Raw genomic sequence first — 22882 nt, forward strand, 5'->3', positions numbered from 1 at the left:
ACGTTTTCCAACTAATTCTCGAAAAGCTATTAAATGAATTTCCGATTCATTTAATCCGGTGATCTGTTACATGCCATTGGTGTGACCTTGTAGGTTCAGTCAAGAGTAAGTTATGAGCTTAATATTCATTAGAACTCACTAATCGTGTCGTCCAGCTTACGAATATTCGCGATACGATATACGATTCCGACAAAGGTCGTATCGTATAATACGTTTCCAACTTAAATCCCAAAAAGCTATTAAATGAATTTCCGATTCATTTAATCCGGTGATCTGTTACGTGTCATTGGTGTGACCTTGTAGGTTCAGTCAAGAGTAAGTTGTGAGTTCAATATTCATTAGAACTCACTGATCGAAAGCATTGCTCCAGCTAGCTGTTCCGATCACTTGATCTCACTGAATTAATTGTTCGCAATTAATCTGAACCTTGGTATTAGACTTAATGCACCTTGGGTGAAGGACATATTTCCTTCAATCTCCCACTTGTCATTCTGACAAGTGTGCATCCACATTCCTTTGTCACTTAGTGTTACTTTCTGAGCATAAGGTAAGATCCAAGCCATCCTTATTAGGTCCAGAAGTGTTTCTCGGATTACAGAGTTCAACTGTCAAAGTTTTGCAGAAGGTTAAGCCTAACCATTCTGAGCACGACCATGCATTTTACAGTATCTAACTCTCCGAGAGGCCTTGTTACACAACAACACCATATCCTATCAAAGATAGGAGGACAATCCATTCTTGCAATCTATGAACACTCACTTTGATTCATAGTACGCCCAATAACTGCTTTTATAGCCTCCTTTTACGGTGCGACGTTTAGCTAGTATCAAAGCGAACTAATTCTCAAACGAGCACACATAATCGCTCTTGTTCTGAGGAACGGTTTCTAATCACCATTAATGAGAACTACCTATGACATGATTTTAATCTCTTAAAGCGTTCTCATGGTCAATCCGATACAAGATCCAATAAGTATCTATGCAAAAGATTCTGACATCCAGTCACTTTAGTTCAAGAAACAGAACTAAGTAATCTACTTGCAATCTAATCTTCATTAGCCATTGATCGTCAACCTTTCAATGATCTGGATTAGGGATCCTTTGTGACTTCAATATTCAAGTTCACTTATGGGTGTTTCTTTGTCAAAGAATCCATCTTGACATCCCATTTGAATGATTTGAATCACATGGACTTATCATTTAATTCTAAACCACAATTAAATGAATATGAAATAAATAAATTTCATAAATATGAAATGGTTAAACCAATTATTTTAAACATAGACCTAACAGATGTTCTAAAACAATACTTAGAAAATCAAAGCCATTCTCCAATATGCTTGATTCCCATGGTTGCTACATGTGCGTTGCGTTTCACTTGTGGCAACGGTTTAGTCAATGGATCCGCGACGTTGTCGTCAGTTCCAACCTTGCAAATCTCGATTTCCTTTCTTTCAACGATCTCTCGAAGTATATGAAATCGCCGCAGTACGTGATTGGACTTCTGGTGGCTCCTAGCCTCCTTTGCCTGGGCAATGGCTCCGCTATTGTCGCAATACAAAGCCACTGGTCCTTTAATGGAGGGGACAACACCAAGTTATTCGATGAACTTCCGAATCCAAACAGCTTCCTTTGCTGCTTCTGAGGCAGCAATGTACTCGACTTTAGTTGTAGAATCTGCAATAGTGCTTTGCTTAGCACTTTTCCAGCTTACTGCTCCGCCGTTGAGGCAGAACACAAACCCAGACTGTGATTTGAAAACATCTCTGTCGGTTTGAAAGCTTGCGTCCGTATAGCCCTTAACAATCAACTCATCTGTACCACCATAAACCAGAAACTGATCCTTAGTCCTTTTCAAGTACTTTAGGATGTTCTTGGCAGCAGTCCAATGCGCCTCACCTGGTTCTGACTGGTACCTGCTCGTTGCACTGAGTGCGAACGAAACATCCGGCCTTGTACAAATCATAGCATACATGATGGATCCAATAGCCGAAGCGTATGGAATTCCACTCATCTTTCTACGCTCATCAGATGTTTTGGGACACTGATTCTTGCTTAGATATACGCCATGTGACATGGGTAGATGGCCTCTCTTGGCTTCCATCATATTGAACCTAGCTAGCACTTTGTCAATGTAAGTTCTTTGGCTTAGTCCAATCATCCTCTTAGATCTATACCTATAGATCTTGATGCCCAATATGTACTGTGCCTCTCCTAAGTCCTTCATTGAGAAACACTTCCCGAGCCAAATCTTTACAGACTCCAACATAGGAATGTCGTTTCCAATAAGCAGTATGTCGTCAACATACAAGACTAGGAATGCAATTTTACTCCCACTGACCTTCTTGTATACACAAGATTCGTCCTGATTCTTGATGAAGCCAAACTTATTGACTGCTTCATCAAATCGTTTATTCCACTGCTTGATGCCTGCTTTAGTCCGTAGATGGACTTCTTAAGCTTGCATACCTTTCCTTGGTTCTTTTGATCGAAAAAACCCTTCGGCTGTGTCATGAACACAGTCTCTTCAAGAACGCCGTTCAAGAAGGCAGTTTTGACATCCATTTGCCATATTTCATAGTCATGAAAAGCGGCAATCGCAAGGATTATCCGAATAGACTTAAGCATCGCGACTGGAGAAAAGGTTTCATCATAGTCAACGCCGTGAACTTGCCTGTAACCTTTTGCTACCAATCTAGCCTTGTATATGTATACAATTCCATCTTTGTCTTTCTTCAACTTGAAGACCCATTTGCATCCGATAGGTGTGAACCCATCCGGCAAATCAACCAAATCCCAGAGTTGATTTTCAGACATGGAGTCTATTTCAGATTGCATGGCCTCTAACCATTTAATGGAGCTTGGGCTTGTCATATCTTGCTTGTAAGTCAAAGGTTCATCACTATCCAATATGAGAACGTCTAAGTTTTCAGTCAAGAGGACGCCTGTCCATCTGTCCGGCTGAAAAATAGTTCTATCTGACCTACGAGGGGCAACAACGTTTTGAGGAACTACTCTTACTCGCTCTTCTAAAGACCTTGGAGGTTCATCAACTTGAACTGCTTCTAAAGAGTTATGAGTTCGTTGTTCGTCTCGAATCTCTTCGAGGTCTATTATTCTCCCACTTGTCAATATGGAAATATGATTTCTTTCCAAAAAGACACCGTCACGAGCAACGAAAACCTTGTTGTCTGACTTGTTGTAGAAATAATACCCCATAGTTTCTTTTGGATACCCAACGAAGAAACATTTCTCAGATTTAGGTTGTAGCTTGTCCGAAATTAATCGCTTGACATATGCTTCGCAACCCCAAATCTTCAGAAAAGACAACTTTGGAAGTTTCCCAGTCCATAATTCGTATGGAGTCTTTTCAACAGCTTTTGACGTAGCACGATTCAGTGTGAGTGCTGCAGTTTGCAACGCATGTCCCCAGAACTGTAAAGGAAGTTCGGCCTGACCCATCATTGACCTGACCATATCGAGTAAGGTCCTGTTTCTCCGTTCCGACACTCCATTCCATTGAGGTGTCCCCGGAGCAGTCAATTCAGATAGAATACCGCATTCTTTTAGATGGTCATCAAACTCGTGGCTAAGATATTCACCTCCTCGATCCGATCTTAGAGCTTTGATTTTCTTGCCATGTTGATTCTCTACTTCATTTTGAAATTCTCTGAATTTCTCAAACGATTCAGACTTGTGCTTCATTAAGTAAATATAGCCATATCTACTGAAGTCGTCCGTAAACGTTATGAAATAGCTGAACTCACCTCTAGCTTTCGTACTCATAGGCCCACATACATCCGTATGTATTAGCCCTAGTAGTTCGCTTGCTCTTTCTCCCACCTTTGAGAAAGGTTGCTTTGTCATTTTGCCAAGTAAACAAGATTCGCATTGATCAATCTTCTCCAAGTCGAATGATTCTAGAATTCCTTTCCGTTGAAGTAATTCCATGCGCTTTATGTTTATATGGCCTAATCGACAATGCCACAGAAATGTGAGATCCGAATCACCAGTTTTAGCCTTTTTGGTATTTATGTTACAAATGTGTTTGCTCGTATCTAGCACATAAAGACCGTTTTCTTATTGTGCTGAACCATAAAACATTCCATTCAAAGAAAAAGAACAACTATTGTCTTTAAATTGAAAATTAAAACCTTTAGAATCCAAACTTGAAACGGAAATGATGTTTCTGGTGATACTAGGAACATAGTAACAGTTTTCTAGTTCCAAAACAAACCCACTAGGCAAAGAAATAAAATAAGATCCTACGGCTAATGCAGCAACCCGTGATCCATTTTCCACGCGTAGATCCATCTCGCCTTTATCAAGCTTTCTACTTCTCCTTAGTCCCTGTGAATTGGAACATAATTGTGAGCCAGAACCAGTATCTAATACCCAAGAAGTAGAATTAGCAAGATTACAATGTATAACATACATACCTGAAGGAGAAGCAACGTTTCCGTCCTTCTTCTCTTCCTTTAGTTTGGGGCAATCTCGCTTGTAATGACCAATTTCATTACAATTGAAGCATTGCGATGTAGAAGGAGAAGCATTCCTCTTCATCTTGCTCTTGGAAGGCGCCAGATGCCCTCCGGGAGTGGACGAAGATGCAGCCTTGCTTTTCTTCCCCTTGCCTACTTTCTTGAATTTAGTCCACCTCACATTCAAAGGGTCTTGATTGAACTTAAGGATTTTCTCGCATTTCATGAGTAATTCCACAAGTTCACAGAATGTGCTCTCTTTCTAATGAAAGAGATAGTGCAACTTAAAACCCTCATAATCCTTATGAAGAGAATTCAGCACTAGTGCAATAGCTACCGACTCTTTGATGGAACCACCAAGTCTCTCAATTGTGAAAAATAATCCAGACATCATATTCACATGAGACCGAATTGATGTGTTTTTGTCCATCTTGACAGAGTAAATGCGCCTTTGTGCCTCTAGAAGTTCGATTTCTAGGCACGACTTGCGTGGGGTTACGAGCTTGAGATTGTTCATCGAATTAGCCAATTCGTCAACCCCATTGCCACCAGTTTGGCACAAGGGTCGAAAACCCGCACAGTTATCCTCGAGGCTACTTAGGAGAGCTTGAGGTTCAAAAGTAATGAACATCCCTCTCCAACTCTCAGGGATAGACTTAAGGATGAACTCCGTGACAAGGTACTTGTGAAGTGCCCAACTTCTGTACCTTTCAGGAGTCATGCCTCGCACATCATAGCTAGGGAAAGGTTGTTCAATGACATAGTGTATGCCATTAACTTTCAAACCTTCGACAAGTTTCTCTTTCCATTCAAGAAAATTAGTCAAGTCTAACTCGACATCCAGAATTTCAGCTGATATGATTGTTGTTATGTCTGCGACCATTTTGATTACTACAATCGAAAAGAATTTGCAATAAATAACCATTCATACAATTCAATAACTTTGAAATAAAAGCAAAAACATGAAATCATTAAAGCTATTAAAACATTTCATTCATGCAAAAAGCAAAAATATGGTCCAAAATGAATGAAACGATTCCAAGACCCCAAAAGTCCTAAATCCTTAAGCAGCTTTAGCATATATATATATTAAATTGCATAAAGAAATGGTGATCTAGTATGGCCCAAAACATCTTGTCTTGAAGCATCCAATCTTCATCACCTCCTTGTTAGCTTGGCATCGTCTTGAATCTTCGTTCAAATGCTAACTTAAAGTTCTAAACTTAGAAATACTTGAAAATAATAAATTACATCAAAATTTCCATGGTACGCAGACCATATTTAAAACTTTACATTCAAAGATAGAACGGTACGCAGACCGTATTTAACTATCCTAAATTTGGCCATACTAGTCACTTGGAGTACCTGCATTACATAAAATATACATTCTATGCATTCACCCATTCGTGTGCTAAAACGAATGGCCCATATACATATGCAAGTATTTACGTGAATTAATTAAAATTCACGTTCACATAAACGCGTCCTAAAAGATTAATCAATTTCCAAATTATTAATCCTTAGACTTTATTCTAATTAAAATTGAATTTAATTAAAATAATGCGACCTACGAAAATAATTAAAAAAATAATTATTTCATTTTAATTTCATTTAGTGGATCCCACTCAAACCAATAATTATTCCGGATAATTAATTATGAAATATTAAGTTAAAACTCGCGGCCCGGCCCAAGCAAATAAAATATTAAATTAAATATCCCGTTAGCCCAAATTAATGCAAACATACGAAGCCCAACAAATTAAACAATTTTTAACGCAAAAAAAAGTCCAATTATTTAGTCGGGCTAGGCTTGCGCCCAACCCTTGCCTTGCGTGAGGCCCAAGAGCGCACGAGCAAGGCTCGCACACCCCCAGCCCCATCGCGCGCGCGCACCGAGTCCCCGCAGCCTAGCTGCCCCTGCGTGCGTGTTGTGCATCGTGTGTGTGCTGGACGTCGCAAGGCTTGCGCCTTGCTTCGTCGCAGCCCCGCAAACTCCCTCGCCTGCCCCTTCCTCGCCTAGCGCGCACAAGGCACGCAGCATAGCTGCGGCTGCCCGTGTCGCATGGCTCGGCCTAAGCACAATGGCCTCGTATGGCTCGACGAGCCATACTTCCACCATGCTCATGTTCGTGCCTTTGGTTCGTAATACCGACCAACTTTATTAAAATTAAATTTAATTCACGAACTTGCATTAATTTTATTTTTCAAAAAGTTACGATTTTTATTTTCGAAAAACAACGATTTTTAATGATTTAATAAACTTTAACGACAATCCAATTTCGTAAAATTAATAAATCAAGGGCTAACAATATTCAAACTTTTAAGAATGATCGAATCAAATTAAAGTTTGAACTTTTGATTAATAAAATCCGAAGCTTTAAATCGTTCATAAACAATTAAATTTTAGATTTTTAATAATTTGGTTTAAGTGCAATAAAATTAAAGAAACCATTCAAAATTTTAATCCAATAATTTTTAAAATTAGCCACTGCCCCATGAAATTAAATCCCCTTTCCCAATTAACCGAATTATTAAACCAAAATTAATTAAAATTCAATTAGGGTTTCAAATTTTACGAATTGGGGAAAGGCAAAATTAGGATTTATACTAATCAGAAAAATCTGAAATTTTTACCATAGATCAATAATGTACCCAGAAACATTGTGTCAAAATTTCAAGCAATTCTGAGTAGTTTAGGTCCATCTTTTAATTGAAATACTGTCGAGGCCTGTTTTCGCAATTCTATTCACATGAGTTGATCTTAGAAAATCTTTTTCCATCAGATTAGGGTTTTAAAAATCGAAAAAGCGAAGATTTTTGATTTTGGACCTGATTATTACGCAATTCATCCAATAATTCGTAAAAATTCCGAAAAATCAATAAAAAATCCAAATTTTCGACAGATGCAAAAACAATAATAATCATGCTAATTCATGCTTTGAATACATAAGGCTCTGATACCACTGTTGGGGAATACAGTTAAACATAATAACATGTGCGGAACAATCCCCAAAGCCAGGAAACATGTATAAAGCACAGATTAAGCAAACTTACATTCGAAGCGTGTTTTCCACAATAATCTGTCAACGAACACGAACAAAGAACTCCACTTGTCGTTCCTCTACTTGGTTCGCCGACACGATCAGATCCGTCTTGATTATCGTAGCTTAGACAATTGATCAAGATACTTTGCTTTTGGGAAGAACTCACTTTGGAGGCACAGAGAGAATTAGGGTTCTCTGTGTCTCTAGGGTTTGAGTAATATGAATTGTGTTAAGTTGGAAATTAGGTTGTAAGGTTATTTACATAACCTTACTAACCGACCAAGCCAAGAGGCAAGGCCGGCTAGCAAGCCTTGCACGCCAAGTCACACGGACACACACAGCGAAGGGTCGTGGGCTGCTTGCTGCTGTGTCGTGGTCTCGGCCCGCATGCACGTGCACAGCCCTAGCGCCTCATGGGCCTCGCTGCTGCCGTGCTTTGCTTGCTCGCCTATGCGCGCGCCCACGGGCCTCGAGTGCTTCGTGCACTCGGCTCGTGGGCCGCTCCTTGTATTCGCGATTAAATATATTTCCGATATATTTATTTATCGTTTCGTATACGACGAATCACCGTCGTACGATACGATTTATTCGTGTCGTCCAGCTTACGAATATTCGCGATACGATATACGATTCCGACAAAGGTCGTATCGTATAATACGTTTCCAACTTAAATCCCGAAAAGCTATTAAATGAATTTCCGATTCATTTAATTCGGTGATCTGTTACGTGTCATTGGTGTGACCTTGTAGGTTCAGTCAAGAGTAAGTTGTGAGTTCAATATCCATTAGAACTCACTGATCGGAAGCATTGCTCCAGCTAGCTGTTCCGATCACTTGATCTCACTGAATTAATTGTTCGCAATTAATCTGAACCTTGGTATTAGACTTAATGCACCTTGGGTGAAGGACATATTTCCTTCAGTAAGAACTTTGTTGGAGTGATATTGGACATGTCTAACAAAGTATAAAAGTCAACACTAAAGAATTCAATTCTTAAGACTATAAGAAAGGGTACAAGAAATAGGAAAACAAGGAACAAATGAAAAGAATTTACGATTCCGTTTCTACCTATAAGTTTATGTTTAAAGAAAAGTGTCCTAGCAATCAAACTTCCTTGGTATCATATACCGCTTGAGGTTCTTACTTCTGTAATAACTCAAACAATGGAATCTAGGCTACACTAATGGCCTACAAGTGGGAAATGAAGCATGGCAATGCTACATTAGTTGTAGGGTCATCTAGTTTGTTTTAAGTCCTTTGAAAGGCTGGAACTTAATGGCTATTTCGTTCCATAATCAGCATACCTAAATTTCAGTTTTCAAACACAGAAAGACTCACATTCAAGGAAAACAAAAACAATGTTTGTTTGTTTATTTGAATGAAATGGTCAATTACGGGTTGAGTCAATATGCTTGATTAAAACAAACAACTCTTTAACAATAAGAACTTTAATAGGTTCAAATCAACCTCTTGATTTGAGTTCCACTAATCTTTAGCATTGTTGCTTAGACCATATCAACAAGTTAACATTCATAAGCTCTATTTCGATGGACTTTTTGAAAGTTTATTGATTTCTAGATCAATTCAAGACAAGCTAGTCTTACTTGTTGAAAGTAACAAAAGATATGAACTATTGTTAGAACGCCTAGACAATAGAGTTCAAAGCTAAAGAAAGATTTTATGACTTTATTATTTCACCTAGATTTGAGTTAATATTGGTTTATTTACTCAATGTGATATAAGTTTGAATCTGTTTGGCTAGTTCAAAGATTCAAAAGTATAAAATCCACTTGGCAAGAAATCATAAAGATCTAGGTTAGATCATGTTGATGATTACTTAAGACCAAGAGTGATCATCAATGATTGTGTGTTGTAATTTCACGATCTAGCTCCATAAGATATTGCATATCTAAGTTGGAATGATCGAAGTCAATTAGTACTTGATTCGATCAATGGTGAATCATAAAGACTTTTCCTATAATTTCTAAAACAAAATGCTCAACTACTACCAAACTAAACCAAATTCGTCAAAGCTATTGAAAAGTAATTTCAGAATATAGATATATGTTTAGTTTACCTATAAGTTGCTAAACTCAGTGGGAGCTTAGTGTTTGTTATTCAACAAACTAAGGCCCAAGTATAGATATATGTTTCATTGTGATTTATTCAAATGAGGCACAAGGGTATTGTTTCTACCACGAATTTTTGAGAACATAATGTTTGTTTGCTCGAAATAATGTCCTTTTGGAGATTCGTTTCCAAAATGACAAGTGGGAGAAAATAGACCTCGAAAGGTCTTCGAGGCGAAAAACAAACATAAACGGACATTCCGGAGGCTTTTTGAAGTTCTTCAGAAAATTCGAACATTTATTCTTTAAGGACTTTAGAAGTGGCATTAAAGAATAGACATCTCTTAGAAGACTTTACAAGTGCTTCAAGGAGAACTGAATATTCAAAGATATTCTATTGTTTGATGTTCTATACCCAAGTAGGCATAGAGTTCAAGTCACTGAAACTGTGAGATTCTTCTATTAGATAGTGAAGAAACATGGAGTTCATGTCACTATGCAATTCTTCTATTAGATAGTGAAGAAACCTACAACTTACAGTCAAACTATTATCATGTAGATTAATGAGTTTGTGACTTGTAAGAAAGCTATGACGAAATATAGATTCCCTAAAATGGTTAGAGGCCATATATAGACTCAATGTTTTAGACGGTTAAAGGCCATAAAACATACTTAATGTTTTGATGAAAAAATTTAAATTTTGTTGATTTGTAAGAATAGATTAAACACCTATTGGTTGCAAATTGGTTTTAAGGATAAAAACCATCAAACATGGAATTGTGTTAACACACAAAGCTAGATTAGTTGCTAAAGGTTACAAGCAAATTCATGGCATGGATTGTGTTGAAACCTCATGCATAATCATAATGCTCAAGTCTATAAATCAAGCAATGATTGCATATTGGTACATATGGCAATTGGATGACAAAAACGAATTCCTCAATCAAATGTTGGAAGAAACTATGTACATGGTACGTCATAGGATTTGTGGATCCAAATAAATACTTGAAAAGGAAAGCTAGCTTATGAAATCTAAGTACAGATTTAAGCAAGCAGATTGGGAATTAGAACTGTATTTTAGTGAAGCTAATAAGTGTTGTGGGGTTTTTCCGGTGAGATACCTGGGAGGTTTCTTGGTAACTTTTACAGATTAAACAAGATTGTATTTTTATAGAGAGAGAAAGTAGAGAGAAGGCAGAGCAGTAATTGCTCTAGAATGTATTGATTGTGACCCTTTTTTCTAGGGAAGTGGGAATATTTATAGTACTAGGTTTTTGGGGGAATGACCTAATATTCCCCTTACATGATTGGCTGGGGAATGGGAGGAGGACACGTGTCCTTTCTCCTTACAATTCTCTGGCCTCTTTTGGCAATAGTGGGCTGTTTGGGCCTATTGTGCTTAGTCATTCACTTGGGATACATACTAATTAAGCCCCTTTCCAGGTATAGGTTTTATACATACATTTATACACACTTAAATACATACACTGTAGATACCTAGATTAATACCCATGCCTCGGAGTAGACTTCGTATGATTTCTGCTTTAGGGGGCGCAATACGTGCCATGTGTCACGTCCTCATTGGTACACGAAGGCACGGTAATTTTGCCCACAACATTTGCCCCTCAAGAAGGGCATTTCTGGAAACACATTCCGGGTATCGCTTCTTGACTCTTGTTTTGCATCTTCATCTTTGGGTCAGGTGTTGAGATGGTGACACGTGTCACCTTTCTCCATTTTGCCCCTCCCTATATATAGAGGTGAGGGGGGGTAAATTTCATTTTTTACATTTCATTTTCACAGAGCTTTCATAGGCGATTTCCGGCGTGTTCCTACCACCATCAGGCGATTTCCGGCCACCAGGAGACTCATCCTTTTCCTCGTCACACTCATCCCGTTCTTCGCGAAACTCATCTCGTTCTTCGCGAAACTCATCCTGTTCTTCACCAAGTACTTCGCAGATCTTTCAAGGTTAGTTTTCGCCTTTCTTGTTTTTGTTATCCTCTCGTCATTTTTCCCTTTGTTAGCGGCCGACCTCTTAGTACTAGGTAAGGGTTTAAAGGTTTTATTTAAGATTTTTCCGCCGTTCATCTTTTGTCGGGGCGGACGTCCAATCGCGTCTTTTTCTTCATTGTTGGTCACCCCTAAGCCGTGCTTCGTTCACTATGCAGAAGGCATGGCTAGAACCAAGCAAACGGCAGATCCGACGCGCCTGCGCTTGCGGGAAGAAGCATCGACACCTCCTAGGGAGAGATATTCTTCCACCGCCTCGGCAGTCGACGAAGAATTTGCCGAACTCTTTCAAGAGATCGACGAGTACGTCGAGGCGGGGGAGCAGGCGGCAAGCTCGTCGGAGGGTACAGCGAGCCAGGCAGTGGGGGAGCCAAGCGTCGCTCCATTGTCATCGGCCGCCGAGGAACAAGAAGCTGCTCCCCAGCTTATTAGGCCCAGAGGACGGGAGGAGGCCCAATTGCTTCCGTCAGAGATTCACCCAGACGTGGGCTGGATGCGGTGGCTAGACAGGCACGGAGCCAAGATGAGGGATGACCTCTGCGTGGGGGAAGGGTACCAAATGCGCGTGCCGGCCGGTCTGGACTCGACCGTCAGCCTGCTTGCCGAGGGAGAATTCCCTGTGTATGCCGCGTCAATCAAACTCGGCATGAGATTCCCTCCACACCCCTTCGTTGTGGAGGTGTTAGATGGTTTCAATATTGGGGTGGCCCAGCTGACCCCCAACTCATGGGCGGATATCTTTGGCTACATTGCCAAATGTGCATTGAACGACGTGGAGCCGTCCTTCAATGCCTTTCTGCATCTGGTCTCCCTCTCTCGTTCCCCCAGTGCCGCCAAAGGGTGGTTTAATCTGAGCAGCCGTGGTACCTACCAGACAGTGGTCGGCAAGCTCAGCAAGTGGCATATGTGGAGGAAGAGGTGGGTCGTGTTTTACACTGACGACCAGGAGATGTATGAGAGAATGAGCCGTTGGAACTGTGACGCCAACTTCATGGATCGTGACGAGCCCCTTCCCCCCCTTACTGCCGAAGAGTGGGATCAGATAATGGTCCTGTTCAGGGCCAACACTTACCACTTAACAGTGGATAAGAGTTTCCATGTGCCGGCCGAGTGGTTGCCGCACATTAGCCAGTTTCGGAATGAGGCCTTTCTAGCGGCCGTAGGCTTAGGATATTCCATGACTCGAGGTTGTATGCCAATTTATGTGCCGTTCTGCTTTGGTCTATTCATTTTTTCTAACTTTGGATTTCTTTTGTTCACAGAGGAAGGAATGAGCAAGCTATCGGCGGCGGATATTGGGAAGGGCGATATGACCGATTGGATGGCGGACATCTATGAGGCCAAGATGCAGAAAGCCAAGGCCGAGTTGGAGGAGAAGGTGAGTATTCTCTTAGGTTGTCGTTTTTTTTTTTTCTTTTTTGCAAGTTAAACTTCTCCCGTCCAGCGTCTATAGTGGACGTCTTTTTAGTGACGAGCCGATATCCTGATATCTGACCCGTGTTTGCTAAGGTAGGCCTCGTCACTTTTTATTGACGGGCCCCTTAGTTAGCGTTTTTTCAAGTGACTCGTGATTGATAGGGTACGCCTCGTCATTTTTGGGACGGGCGTCCTTTTTAATGACGAGCCACTTTTCTGCGATTGACTTGCACTTGATAAGGTACGCCTCGTCATTTTTAAGACGGGCGTCCTTTTTAATGGCGAGCCACTATTTATTGAGTGACTTGTGATTGATAAGGTACGCCTCGTCATTTTTAAGACGGGCGTCCTTTTTAATGACGAGCCACTATCTTGTGAGTGACTTGAGATTGATAAGGTACGCCTCGTCATTTTTAAGACGGGCGTCCTTTTTAATGACGAGCCACTATCTGTGAGCGACTTGTGATTGATAAGGTACGCCTCGTCATTTTTAAGACGGGCGTCCTTTTTAATGACGAGCCACTATTTTGTGAGTGACTTGTGATTGATAAGGTACGCCTCGTCATTTTTTAAAACGGGCGTCCTTTTTAATGACGAGCCACTATCTTGTGAGTGACTTGTGATTGATAAGGTACGCCTCGTCATTTTTTTAAAACGGGCGTCCTTTTTAATGACGAGCCACTATCTTGTGAGTGACTTGTGATTGATAAGGTACGCCTCGTCATTTTTAAAACGGGCGTCCTTTTTAATGACGAGCCACTATCTTGTGAGTGACTTGTGATTGATAAGGTACGCCTCGTCATTTTTAAAACGGGCGTCCTTTTTAATGACGAGCCACTATCTTGTGAGTGTCTTGTGATTGATAAGGTACGCCTCGTCATTTTTAAGACGGGCGTCCTTTTTAATGACGAGCCACTATCTTGTGAGTGGCTTGTGATCGATGAGGTACGCCTCGTCATTTTGAAAACGGGCGTCCTTTTAAATGACGAGCCACTACATGGTGAGTGACTTGCGATAGTTGACGAGGCCTAATATTTGACTGTCCTTTCTTTTTTAGCAAGCTAAGGACGCGGCTAGGGCGTCAGGGAAGAAGAAGGGGACGACTCTGTCCCAGCTGAAGAAGAGAGCTGTGCCGGCTGGCTCGGAGACTCCGAGTACCTTCAAGAAGCCAAAACCTCTACCTCGCCGTCTCGTGAAGAAAGACGAGTCGAAGGTTGCTGAGGGGGGATGCCCTGATGACGAAGAGATGGGCGTGGACAAGCCGTCTCTGGTGGTGGACTTGGTGGAGGACCCTCTTTCGGGAATCCCGGCCGACGTCCGCTCTCAGATACCGGCGGAGGTGGCCCGCCGAGCTAGGTCTTCGGGCGGTAAGTATTATTCGAACGTCGTTCAGACGTATCGAGCCTCCTCTGGCAGTTCTTCTTACTCTCCGCGTCATCCTAAGGCCATTGTTTTTCCTATAGCCAAAGACAAAGGGAAGGATGCAGCTGCTGCCGAGGATGAGAACGTACCTGCTACTCCACACTATTCGTCAAAGGATAGGGTGGCTATATGCCGCAAGGTTTTTAAGGCCGTCCCCGCTGAGTATGTTGCTTCTCTTCCTGGCCGCAAGACTGACGCCCAGTTTGGTGCGATCCAGGCCACTCTTCTCGACGTAAGTCTATTTCCAACTTGCTTGTACTTGTCTTCCCTTTTAGAGTCATTTACTAATATGTAGCTTCTTCTGCAGTTGTTCTGCCGCATGGAATTCTGCAAGAGCTGGAAGGCCCGCACTGCTGAGGAGCTCAAAGCTCAGGTGGCTGAGTCCACCCACCATGGTGACTATGCGTTCAAGTCCATTGAAGAGGTCCGCCTGCAGATGCAGACGACCATAGACCTTCAAGCGAAGGAGGTGGCTGCGTTGAGATCTGACAAGGCCGAGCTGCTTAAGAAGATCTTGGCGCAGGACAAGGACATGGTGGCAATGGTCGAGGAAGCCAAGACAGCGGCGGCGGAAATACGGGCGCTTCAGGACCAGTTGCGGGAGTACCCTCAGGTCAAAGAGGCGGCTGAGGAAGCCGAGCATCTTCGTGGGGAGCTAGAGACGGCCAGATCGCAAGTTCGCACCTTGCGTGAGCGTCTTCTGGAATCCTATGATCAGGGGGAACAAGCGACCAAGGACGCTGTTAAGCACGCCTGGGAGAGCCACATGTCAGAGTATGATCTTGGGTGGTTCCAGCGGCGAATGGAGCACAGTGCCGCTGTGTTGGCTGCTGAACGTCTTGGTCAGCCGCCCCCTGAGTTTGTATCATCTGATGACGAGGACGATGCGGCCGCCCCCTGATTTGCTTCCTTTCCTATTTTTTTAAAAAATTTTATTCAAGCGTTCCAGTGCCTAAGGGCAAAAACAATTATGTTGTAAAGTTTTGGCGCTGATGGCGTCTGTATCATTGTGCCTGCTGAGCACACAACAATTCTCTTTCTTTTTCCTGGTCAGGAATTCTGAGCTACTTTCACACGCCTTTCTACGGGCGTTGTTTTATAAGTAAATAGGTTTTTTGATGTTTCTCCTATCTCGCATTTACTTGCTCTTCATAATTTGATTATTCCTTGATCAATAGGCTTAATAGGCTTAATCAATAGGTATGGTTGCCAAGGTGCATCCGAGAGTACACTAAGCACGTTAATGCCGCAGGCAACTGAGTAGGCGCTAGGCCCTACTTTGGTCGTCACTTTCTTTGGCGAGCGTGTCTATAACGATATTGATTGGCGCAAGTCAATCAATAGGTATGATTGCCGCTAGACATGCTCGTCAAATGGACTGGCCGGCCAAACATTCGTGCCGCCGCGCTTTTTAGCAAGCAACCTTTGTTTCGAAGTTAATCGTGCCGCTGAACTTTTGAGCGGGCAACCTTTGTTTCCAAGTGTTTGGTGCCGCTGGCAACTGAGCATGCACTAGGCCCTACTTTGGTCGTCACTTTCTTTGGCGAGCGTGTCTATAACGATATTGATTGACGCAAGTCAATCAATAGGTATGATTGCCGCTAGACATGCTCGTCAAACGGACTGGCCGGCCAAACATTCGTGCCGCCGCGCTTTTTAGCAAACACCCTATGTTTCAAAGTTTGTTCATGCCGCTGGGCTTTTGAGCGAACAACCTATGTTTCAAAGTTGTTCATGCCGCTGGGCTTTTGAGCGAACAACCTATGTTTCAAAGTTGTTCATGCCGCTGGGCCTTTGAGCGAACAACCTATGTTTCAAAGTTGTTCATGCCGCTGGGCTTTTGAGCGAACAACCTATGTTTCAAAGTTGTTCATGCCGCTGGCACGTATTATGCTGTACTGGTCGGCCAGCGGCTTGCTTATATTAGGAGGGTAGTTGGATAGGTGATCAGCCTACAACTTGGTGCTAATCTGGGCCACTACTTAGGCTTCAAACAATTAGTCTTGCTGAGTTTTTGCTAATCTGGGCCACTTCTCAGGCCGTCATACAATTAGGCTTTGGTTATGCATTGGAGTGTATATGTTTATATTCATTGTGCGAACAATAAATATTACGAAACAAATAGAGTAGTATTATTTATAACTTTGCAAGGCGAATTTAGCCGGTTACAAAAGTAATTACTACCCTACTATGACCATTAGAGGCCGCCCCTTGGGCAATGGATCGTGGTAAGTAAGACAAGGCTTAGCACATATCTTAGAAGAAATATTTCTTGAGGTTGTCGGCATTCCAAGTGCGTGAAATAGGGCGACCTTGCATGTCTTGAATGCGGTAGGTTCCATCTCTAACTTCATCATAGATCTCGTAAGGTCCCTCCCAAGTGGGCGTCAGCTTACCTTGTTCATTTGCTCGTCCTGTGGACTCCATTTTTCTGAGGACAAAATCTCCCACTTTGAGCACTCTATTAGAGACTCTCTTGTTGTATTCTCTTGCCATCCTTATCTTGTACAGCTGTTGCCTGAGCGCTGCATTTCCTCTAACCTCGGGCAGAAAGTCCAAGGCTGCTTTCATTGTCTCCCAGTTAGCATTTTCGTCATACAGCATGACTCTCAACGTTGGCTTACACATTTCTATGGGTAGGACAGCCTCGGCGCCATAGGCTAGCAAGAAGGGCGTTTCACCGGTTGAATTCTTAGCCGTGGTGCGGATGGACCATAAGACATTTGGCAGCTCATCAGCCCATAGACCTTTGGCTTCGTCAAGCTTCTTTTTAATTCCTTCAGAGATAATTTTGTTGAACGCCTCAACCTGACCATTGGCTTGGGGTCGTCCGACTGATGCAAAACAGGTGTGTATACCGTGATCTGCCAGCCACTCTTTCAGCTTAGGCGTCTCAAACTGGGGCCCATTATCGAAGACTATAGCCTGTGGAATCCCAAAGCGAGTCATGATGTTCTTCCAAATGAATGCTCTCACATCAGCAGTTTTTATGTTTTTGAGCGCTTCTGCCTCCACCCATTTGGTGAAGTAATCTACGGCAACGATGACATAACGCCTTCCTCCTGGTGCGGTCGTGAATGGGCCTAGGAGATCCATCCCCCATTTAGCAAATGGAATTGGGCTTATAATGGGCGTCAGAACTCGTGCCGGTTGATGTATTAGGTGAGAAAAGCGCTGACATTTGTCACACTTCTTGACCAGTGAGATTGCGTCCTCCTTAAGGGTCGGCCAGTAATAGCCGGTTCGAAGTGCCTTTTCAGCCAAAGCCCTTCCACCAATATGCGAGCTGCACAACCCCTGATGAAGGTCTTCTAAAATTTCCTGCCCCTTCTCAGGTGTTACACATCTTAACAAAGGACGGGAGTAGGCCTTTTTGTAGAGGGTGCCGTTCCACATTTCAAACCAAGAACATTTCTTTTGAAGTTTTGCCGCTTCCCTTGAGTCTTCGGGCAAGACTCCATTCATTTTGAAGTTTACTATGTCATCCATCCATGTGGACGTTCTGTCAAGAGTTTCCACTTCCATTTGCTCAACACTTTTGTGCTCTTTTACCTCCCAGAACACGTGCCGAGGGGTATCACAAGACGCGGAACTTGCCAATTTTGACAGGGCATCAGCTTGGTTATTTTCCGAGCGAGGGACTTGCCTTACTTCAAAACTTTTCAGTGGCTCTACTTCCTGATGGACGGCCTGCATGTATTTGACCATAGTCGGATCCCTAGCTTCGTAGGTCCCATTAACTTGGCTCACAATCAGTTGGGAGTCAGATAGTGCTACAATCTCCTCGGCGCCTGCCGCCTTACACATTTTAATGCCACAAAGCAGGGCTTCATATTCGGCTTCATTATTTGACGCCTGGAAGTTAAATCGCATAGCATATTCAAAAGTATCTCCTTCTGGGGAGTGACAGATTATCCCTGCTCCACATCCATTCTGTGTGGATGAGCCGTCTACATACACTGTCCACACTGTGCTTGTATTCTTGGCAAAGTCTGGCCTCGTCATTTCAACAATGAAGTCGGCACATGCCTGCCCCTTGACAGCTTTCCTCGGCTCATAGGTGATATCAAAGGCGTTCAGCTCTATTGCCCAATTCAGCATTCGTCCCGACGCCTCCAGCTTTGTGAAGGGCAGTTTGAGCGGCTGATCGGTGTAGATCACAATTTTGTGAGCTAAGAAATAAGGACGGAGCTTTTTGCTGGCCATGAACAGAGCTAAGCCAAACTTTTCCACTGTAGGATATCTAACTTCAGCATTTTGAAGAACATGACTGACAAAGTATACCGGCATCTGTATTCCCTCCCTCTCTGTCAGTAGAACGGCACTCAACGAGTGCTCGGACACGGCGAGATACATGTACAAAGTCTCTCCTAGCAAGGGACTAACAAGACGAGGCAAGGTGTGTAAGTGCTCCTTTAATCTGACCAATGCCGCCTCGGCCTCGTCCGACCATTCAAACTTGGCCTTCTTTCTGACAGATCTAAAAAAGTAGTGGCACTTGTCTCCAGCCCTGGAAAGGAATCTGCCCAGGGCGGCCAAGCAACCTGTGAGCCGCTGAACCTCCTTCACTGTCTTTGGTGAGCTCATATCAATTACTGCCTGGATTTTGTCTGGGTTAGCTTCAATTCCTCTTTCATCAATCAAGAAACCTAAGAATTTGCCTGCCGTCACCCCGAACACACACTTCTTAGGATTCAACCTCATGTTGTAAGCTCGAATAGTCTCAAATGTCTCTCTGAGATCAGTTATATGCGCCGCCCTCAGCTTACTTTTTACGATCATATCGTCAATGTAAGCTTCAATATTCCTGCCGAGCTGCTTAATGAACACAGTGTTAATAAGACGCTGAAAAGTGGCCGGTGCATTTTTTAACCCAAACGGCATCACCTTGTAGCAGTAAAGGCCTTGTTCAGTAACAAATGACGTTTTCTCCTGGTCGTCAGGCCACAACGGAATCTGGTGAAACCCTGAGTAGGCATCCATAAAGCTCATCATGGCATGCCCCGCTGTAGAGTCGACGAGCCGGTCAATCTTGGGCAATGGGAAACTGTCCTTTGGACATGCCCTATTGAGGTTGGTGTAATCAACACACATTCTCCAGGTACCATTAGGTTTTTTGACGAGGACCACATTAGCAACCCAGTCGGGGTACTGACTAGGCCTGACGAACCCAGCCTCCATCAACTTCTGTATTTCCGCGGCTGCCGCCTGATTTCTATCTTCCCCATGGTTCCTTTTCTTCTGACGAACCGGTTTAAAGTTTGGGTCCACATTCAGCTTATGGACGGCCACAGCAGGGTCAATACCCGGCATTTCGTCCACCGTGAAAGCAAAGATATCTTCAAATTCTCTCAAAAGGTGGACCAATTCTGCCGCCAGCGGGTCGTCAGGAGAAATCCCGATGGGCACTACTCTGTCAGGTTTGTCTGTGTTTAAAACCACATTGAAATGGGCCCCAACAGGCTCTGGGCGTCTCTCTTCCATGTGCCCTGCTGAGATAGTTAATGTTTCTTTGACGACCTTGGGTTGCGTGTCGCCACATTTTCGTTTGTTGCTCGACGTCCCTTTCTCTTCACCCGTCCCCCATGCTTCTGGACTCAAGGTGGTTAGGTAGCAATCTCTAGCTTGTTGCTGGTCACCATGTATAGTGCTGACGCTCCCATCGTCACAAATGATCTTAAGAAGCATCAGATGAGTCACAATGACGGCCTTTGCCCTGTTCAACGTGGGACGCCCCAAGATGATGTTATATGCCGTCAGATCTTTCACTATGAGAAAACGGACATCCATTTGCCGAGATTCCTTTTTATTTCCCATCCTCAGAGGAAGGGTAATTATGCCGACTGGGTGGATGACACTACCTCCGAAGCCTATAATGGGATAGTGGATTTTCTCAATTTTTGAGGGATCATGTTGCAGCCGATTCAAGCACTCTAGACTAATTATGTCCGACGAACTTCCTGTATCAACCAAAATACGCCTAACCCTTAGGTTAGCTACTTTTAACTCAATTACCAAAGGATCGTCATGCGGGGTGGAGATTTTCCCACGGTCGGCCTCGCCGATTTCAACTTTTGGAAACGGGTCAACTGTGGCCTTGCCGGACAGCATCACTTGTCCCAGTCGCTTGGCATAATCCTTCTGGCCCCTCATGGTCGGCCCGCCGGCGGCCAATCCTCCTGAGATGACTGCCACGCACTCCGGGTCGGTACGATTCCCATCTTCCTCCGAGGGGGGGGATTTGTTTTTCTTGTAGAAGGGTTTGCCAGAACCTCCCGTGTTCCTGCTGATATAACTTTTTAAGAACCCCTTGGTGGCTAGGCCATCCAATGCCCTTTTCAAGCTCTTACATTCATTGGTGTCATGCCCAATGTCACTGTGAAAGTGACAGTACAGTTTGGGGTCCCTACTTTCTGGTGGTGACTTCATGGGAAATGGACGATCAATGTCATATTTGGACCCGACGTCCATCAGGATTGTGTACATGTCTGTGTTATACTCGAAACGCTCCCGATCATAAGTTCTGGGCCGTTTCTGACCTGCCGCTCCGGGGGCCCTGTCTGATTCTTTTGCAATAGCCCACGTCCCGTTAGGCCGGTTCTTCTTTTCAAATTTCTCCTTTTTTGCCGCTAGCTCGGCGTTATCACTTCCTCTGGGGTCTTTCGGGACGCTGCAAATCTCTGTTGCATGAATGAAGGCCTCCGCCTCATCCAGCACTTCTGCCATTGTTCGGACGCTTTTCTTTACCAGATCAAACTTGAAAGAGCCCTTTTTAAGCCCTCGAATGAAGTTATCGAATGCAACACCATCTGGCAAATCCGGAATTTGCCCTGCCTCTAGATTGAATCTCTTCACATAACTCCTCAGGGACTCGTCCTTCCCTTGCTGAATCCTACTCAGATGCATGCTCGTCTTCTTCTCTTCCTTGTGAGCCATGAACCGAGTAGAGAACAATAGCCCGAGCTCCGAAAAAGAGCGAATAGTTCCGGCTGGAAGTCTCTCGAACCACTTAGAGGCTACTCCTTTGAGTGTGCCCGGGAAATACTTACACCAAGTTGAGTCAGTTGTTCCTTGGACATACATGTGATGCCGGTAAACCAAGAGGTGCATGTCCGGATCTGTGGTACCATCGTAAGCATCAATGTTGGGCGGCTTGACTTTGGGTTCCCTCGGGGCTCTCATGATAGAGTCTGCAAAAGGGGTGGTGTGCCCTAATGCCATGTTGGACACCCCCTCCTGAATGTGATATACAGGGTCTTGACGCCTGGAGTAAGGTAGCCGCAGGGAGGACTCGCGTCCGCGAGTTTGACGGGTTGGACGGGTGGCCCCTGGACGTGCCTGGCTCAGATGCGTATAAGTTGGATGAGGGAGAGGTCTATCCGGCATGACGGGGGTTGACCCGGTGTCAGAAAGTTCCGACTCAGAGTCGGGCAACTGCTCTGCGCGTGGCTGCTCACGTCCTCGGGACGTTTCTCCGACCAGCCGCCGTGGCATTCGGCGTGGTAGGTAAGACATGGTCTGATTTGGCTGACTTGTTGGCGGCTGTCTCCTTAGGTCCTCGCCTGTCAGCCTGGTCCAGACATTTGGGGGGCGTAAAGAAAGTGTTGGCCTATTGCTTGCCGGCCTCTCATGATTTGCAGCCACAGCAGTGGTGTAAATCAGCATACTCTTCTGTACCTCAGCATTAACTGTCTTCCCTACATCAGCTTGGAACTCGGCCAAAATAGCCCGAAGAGCACCCACAGAGACAGGCATATCAGGGTTCTCCTCTATTACCGTATCCACCCGAGGATCCAGGTGTCCTCCAGGAGGGGTGCGATTGGCCTGGTCGTCCTCCTCGCTGAGCACCTCTACCTCGGCAGTGTGACGAGGGGTGTGCCCGGCCGCAAATGTACGTGCGGCATCTTCAGTGATTCTTGTGGCCGGCGTATGATGTTCAGTCGGCATTTCTCTTTCGAGGGGTGGCCGCTCTACGCGCGTAGGCCGCCCAGCATCGTTGTCCTGTCGTTGATCTTCCATGTTACCGTACCTCCCCACAGACGGCGCCAAATGTTGTGGGGTTTTTCCGGTGAGATACCTGGGAGGTTTCTTGGTAACTTTTACAGATTAAACAAGATTGTATTTTTATAGAGAGAGAAAGTAGAGAGAAGGCAGAGCAGTAATTGCTCTAGAATGTATTGATTGTGACCCTTTTTTCTAGGGAAGTGGGAATATTTATAGTACTAGGTTTTTGGGGGAATGACCTAATATTCCCCTTACATGATTGGCTGGGGAATGGGAGGAGGACACGTGTCCTTTCTCCTTACAATTCTCTGGCCTCTTTTGGCAATAGTGGGCTGTTTGGGCCTATTGTGCTTAGTCATTCACTTGGGATACATACTAATTAAGCCCCTTTCCAGGTATAGGTTTTATACATACATTTATACACACTTAAATACA

General features: G+C 43.8%; 1 protein-coding gene across 1 annotated transcript; it reads left to right on the forward strand.

Annotated features, from left to right (window-relative positions):
- The first annotated feature begins 10939 nt into the window (after positions 1–10939).
- LOC130462796 (uncharacterized) lies at positions 10940–13231 on the forward strand. Its single transcript, XM_056831713.1, has 3 exons — positions 10940–11249; positions 11396–11563; positions 12868–13231. The coding sequence occupies exons 1-3, from the start codon at positions 11104–11106 to the stop codon at positions 12941–12943; spliced, it is 390 nt and encodes a 129-aa protein (XP_056687691.1). The 5' UTR covers positions 10940–11103; the 3' UTR covers positions 12944–13231.
- Positions 13232–22882: the final 9651 nt, after the last annotated feature.

Source organism: Spinacia oleracea, chromosome 6, assembly GCF_020520425.1.
Source record: "Spinacia oleracea cultivar Varoflay chromosome 6, BTI_SOV_V1, whole genome shotgun sequence".
Taxonomy (NCBI): Eukaryota; Viridiplantae; Streptophyta; class Magnoliopsida; order Caryophyllales; family Amaranthaceae; genus Spinacia; species Spinacia oleracea.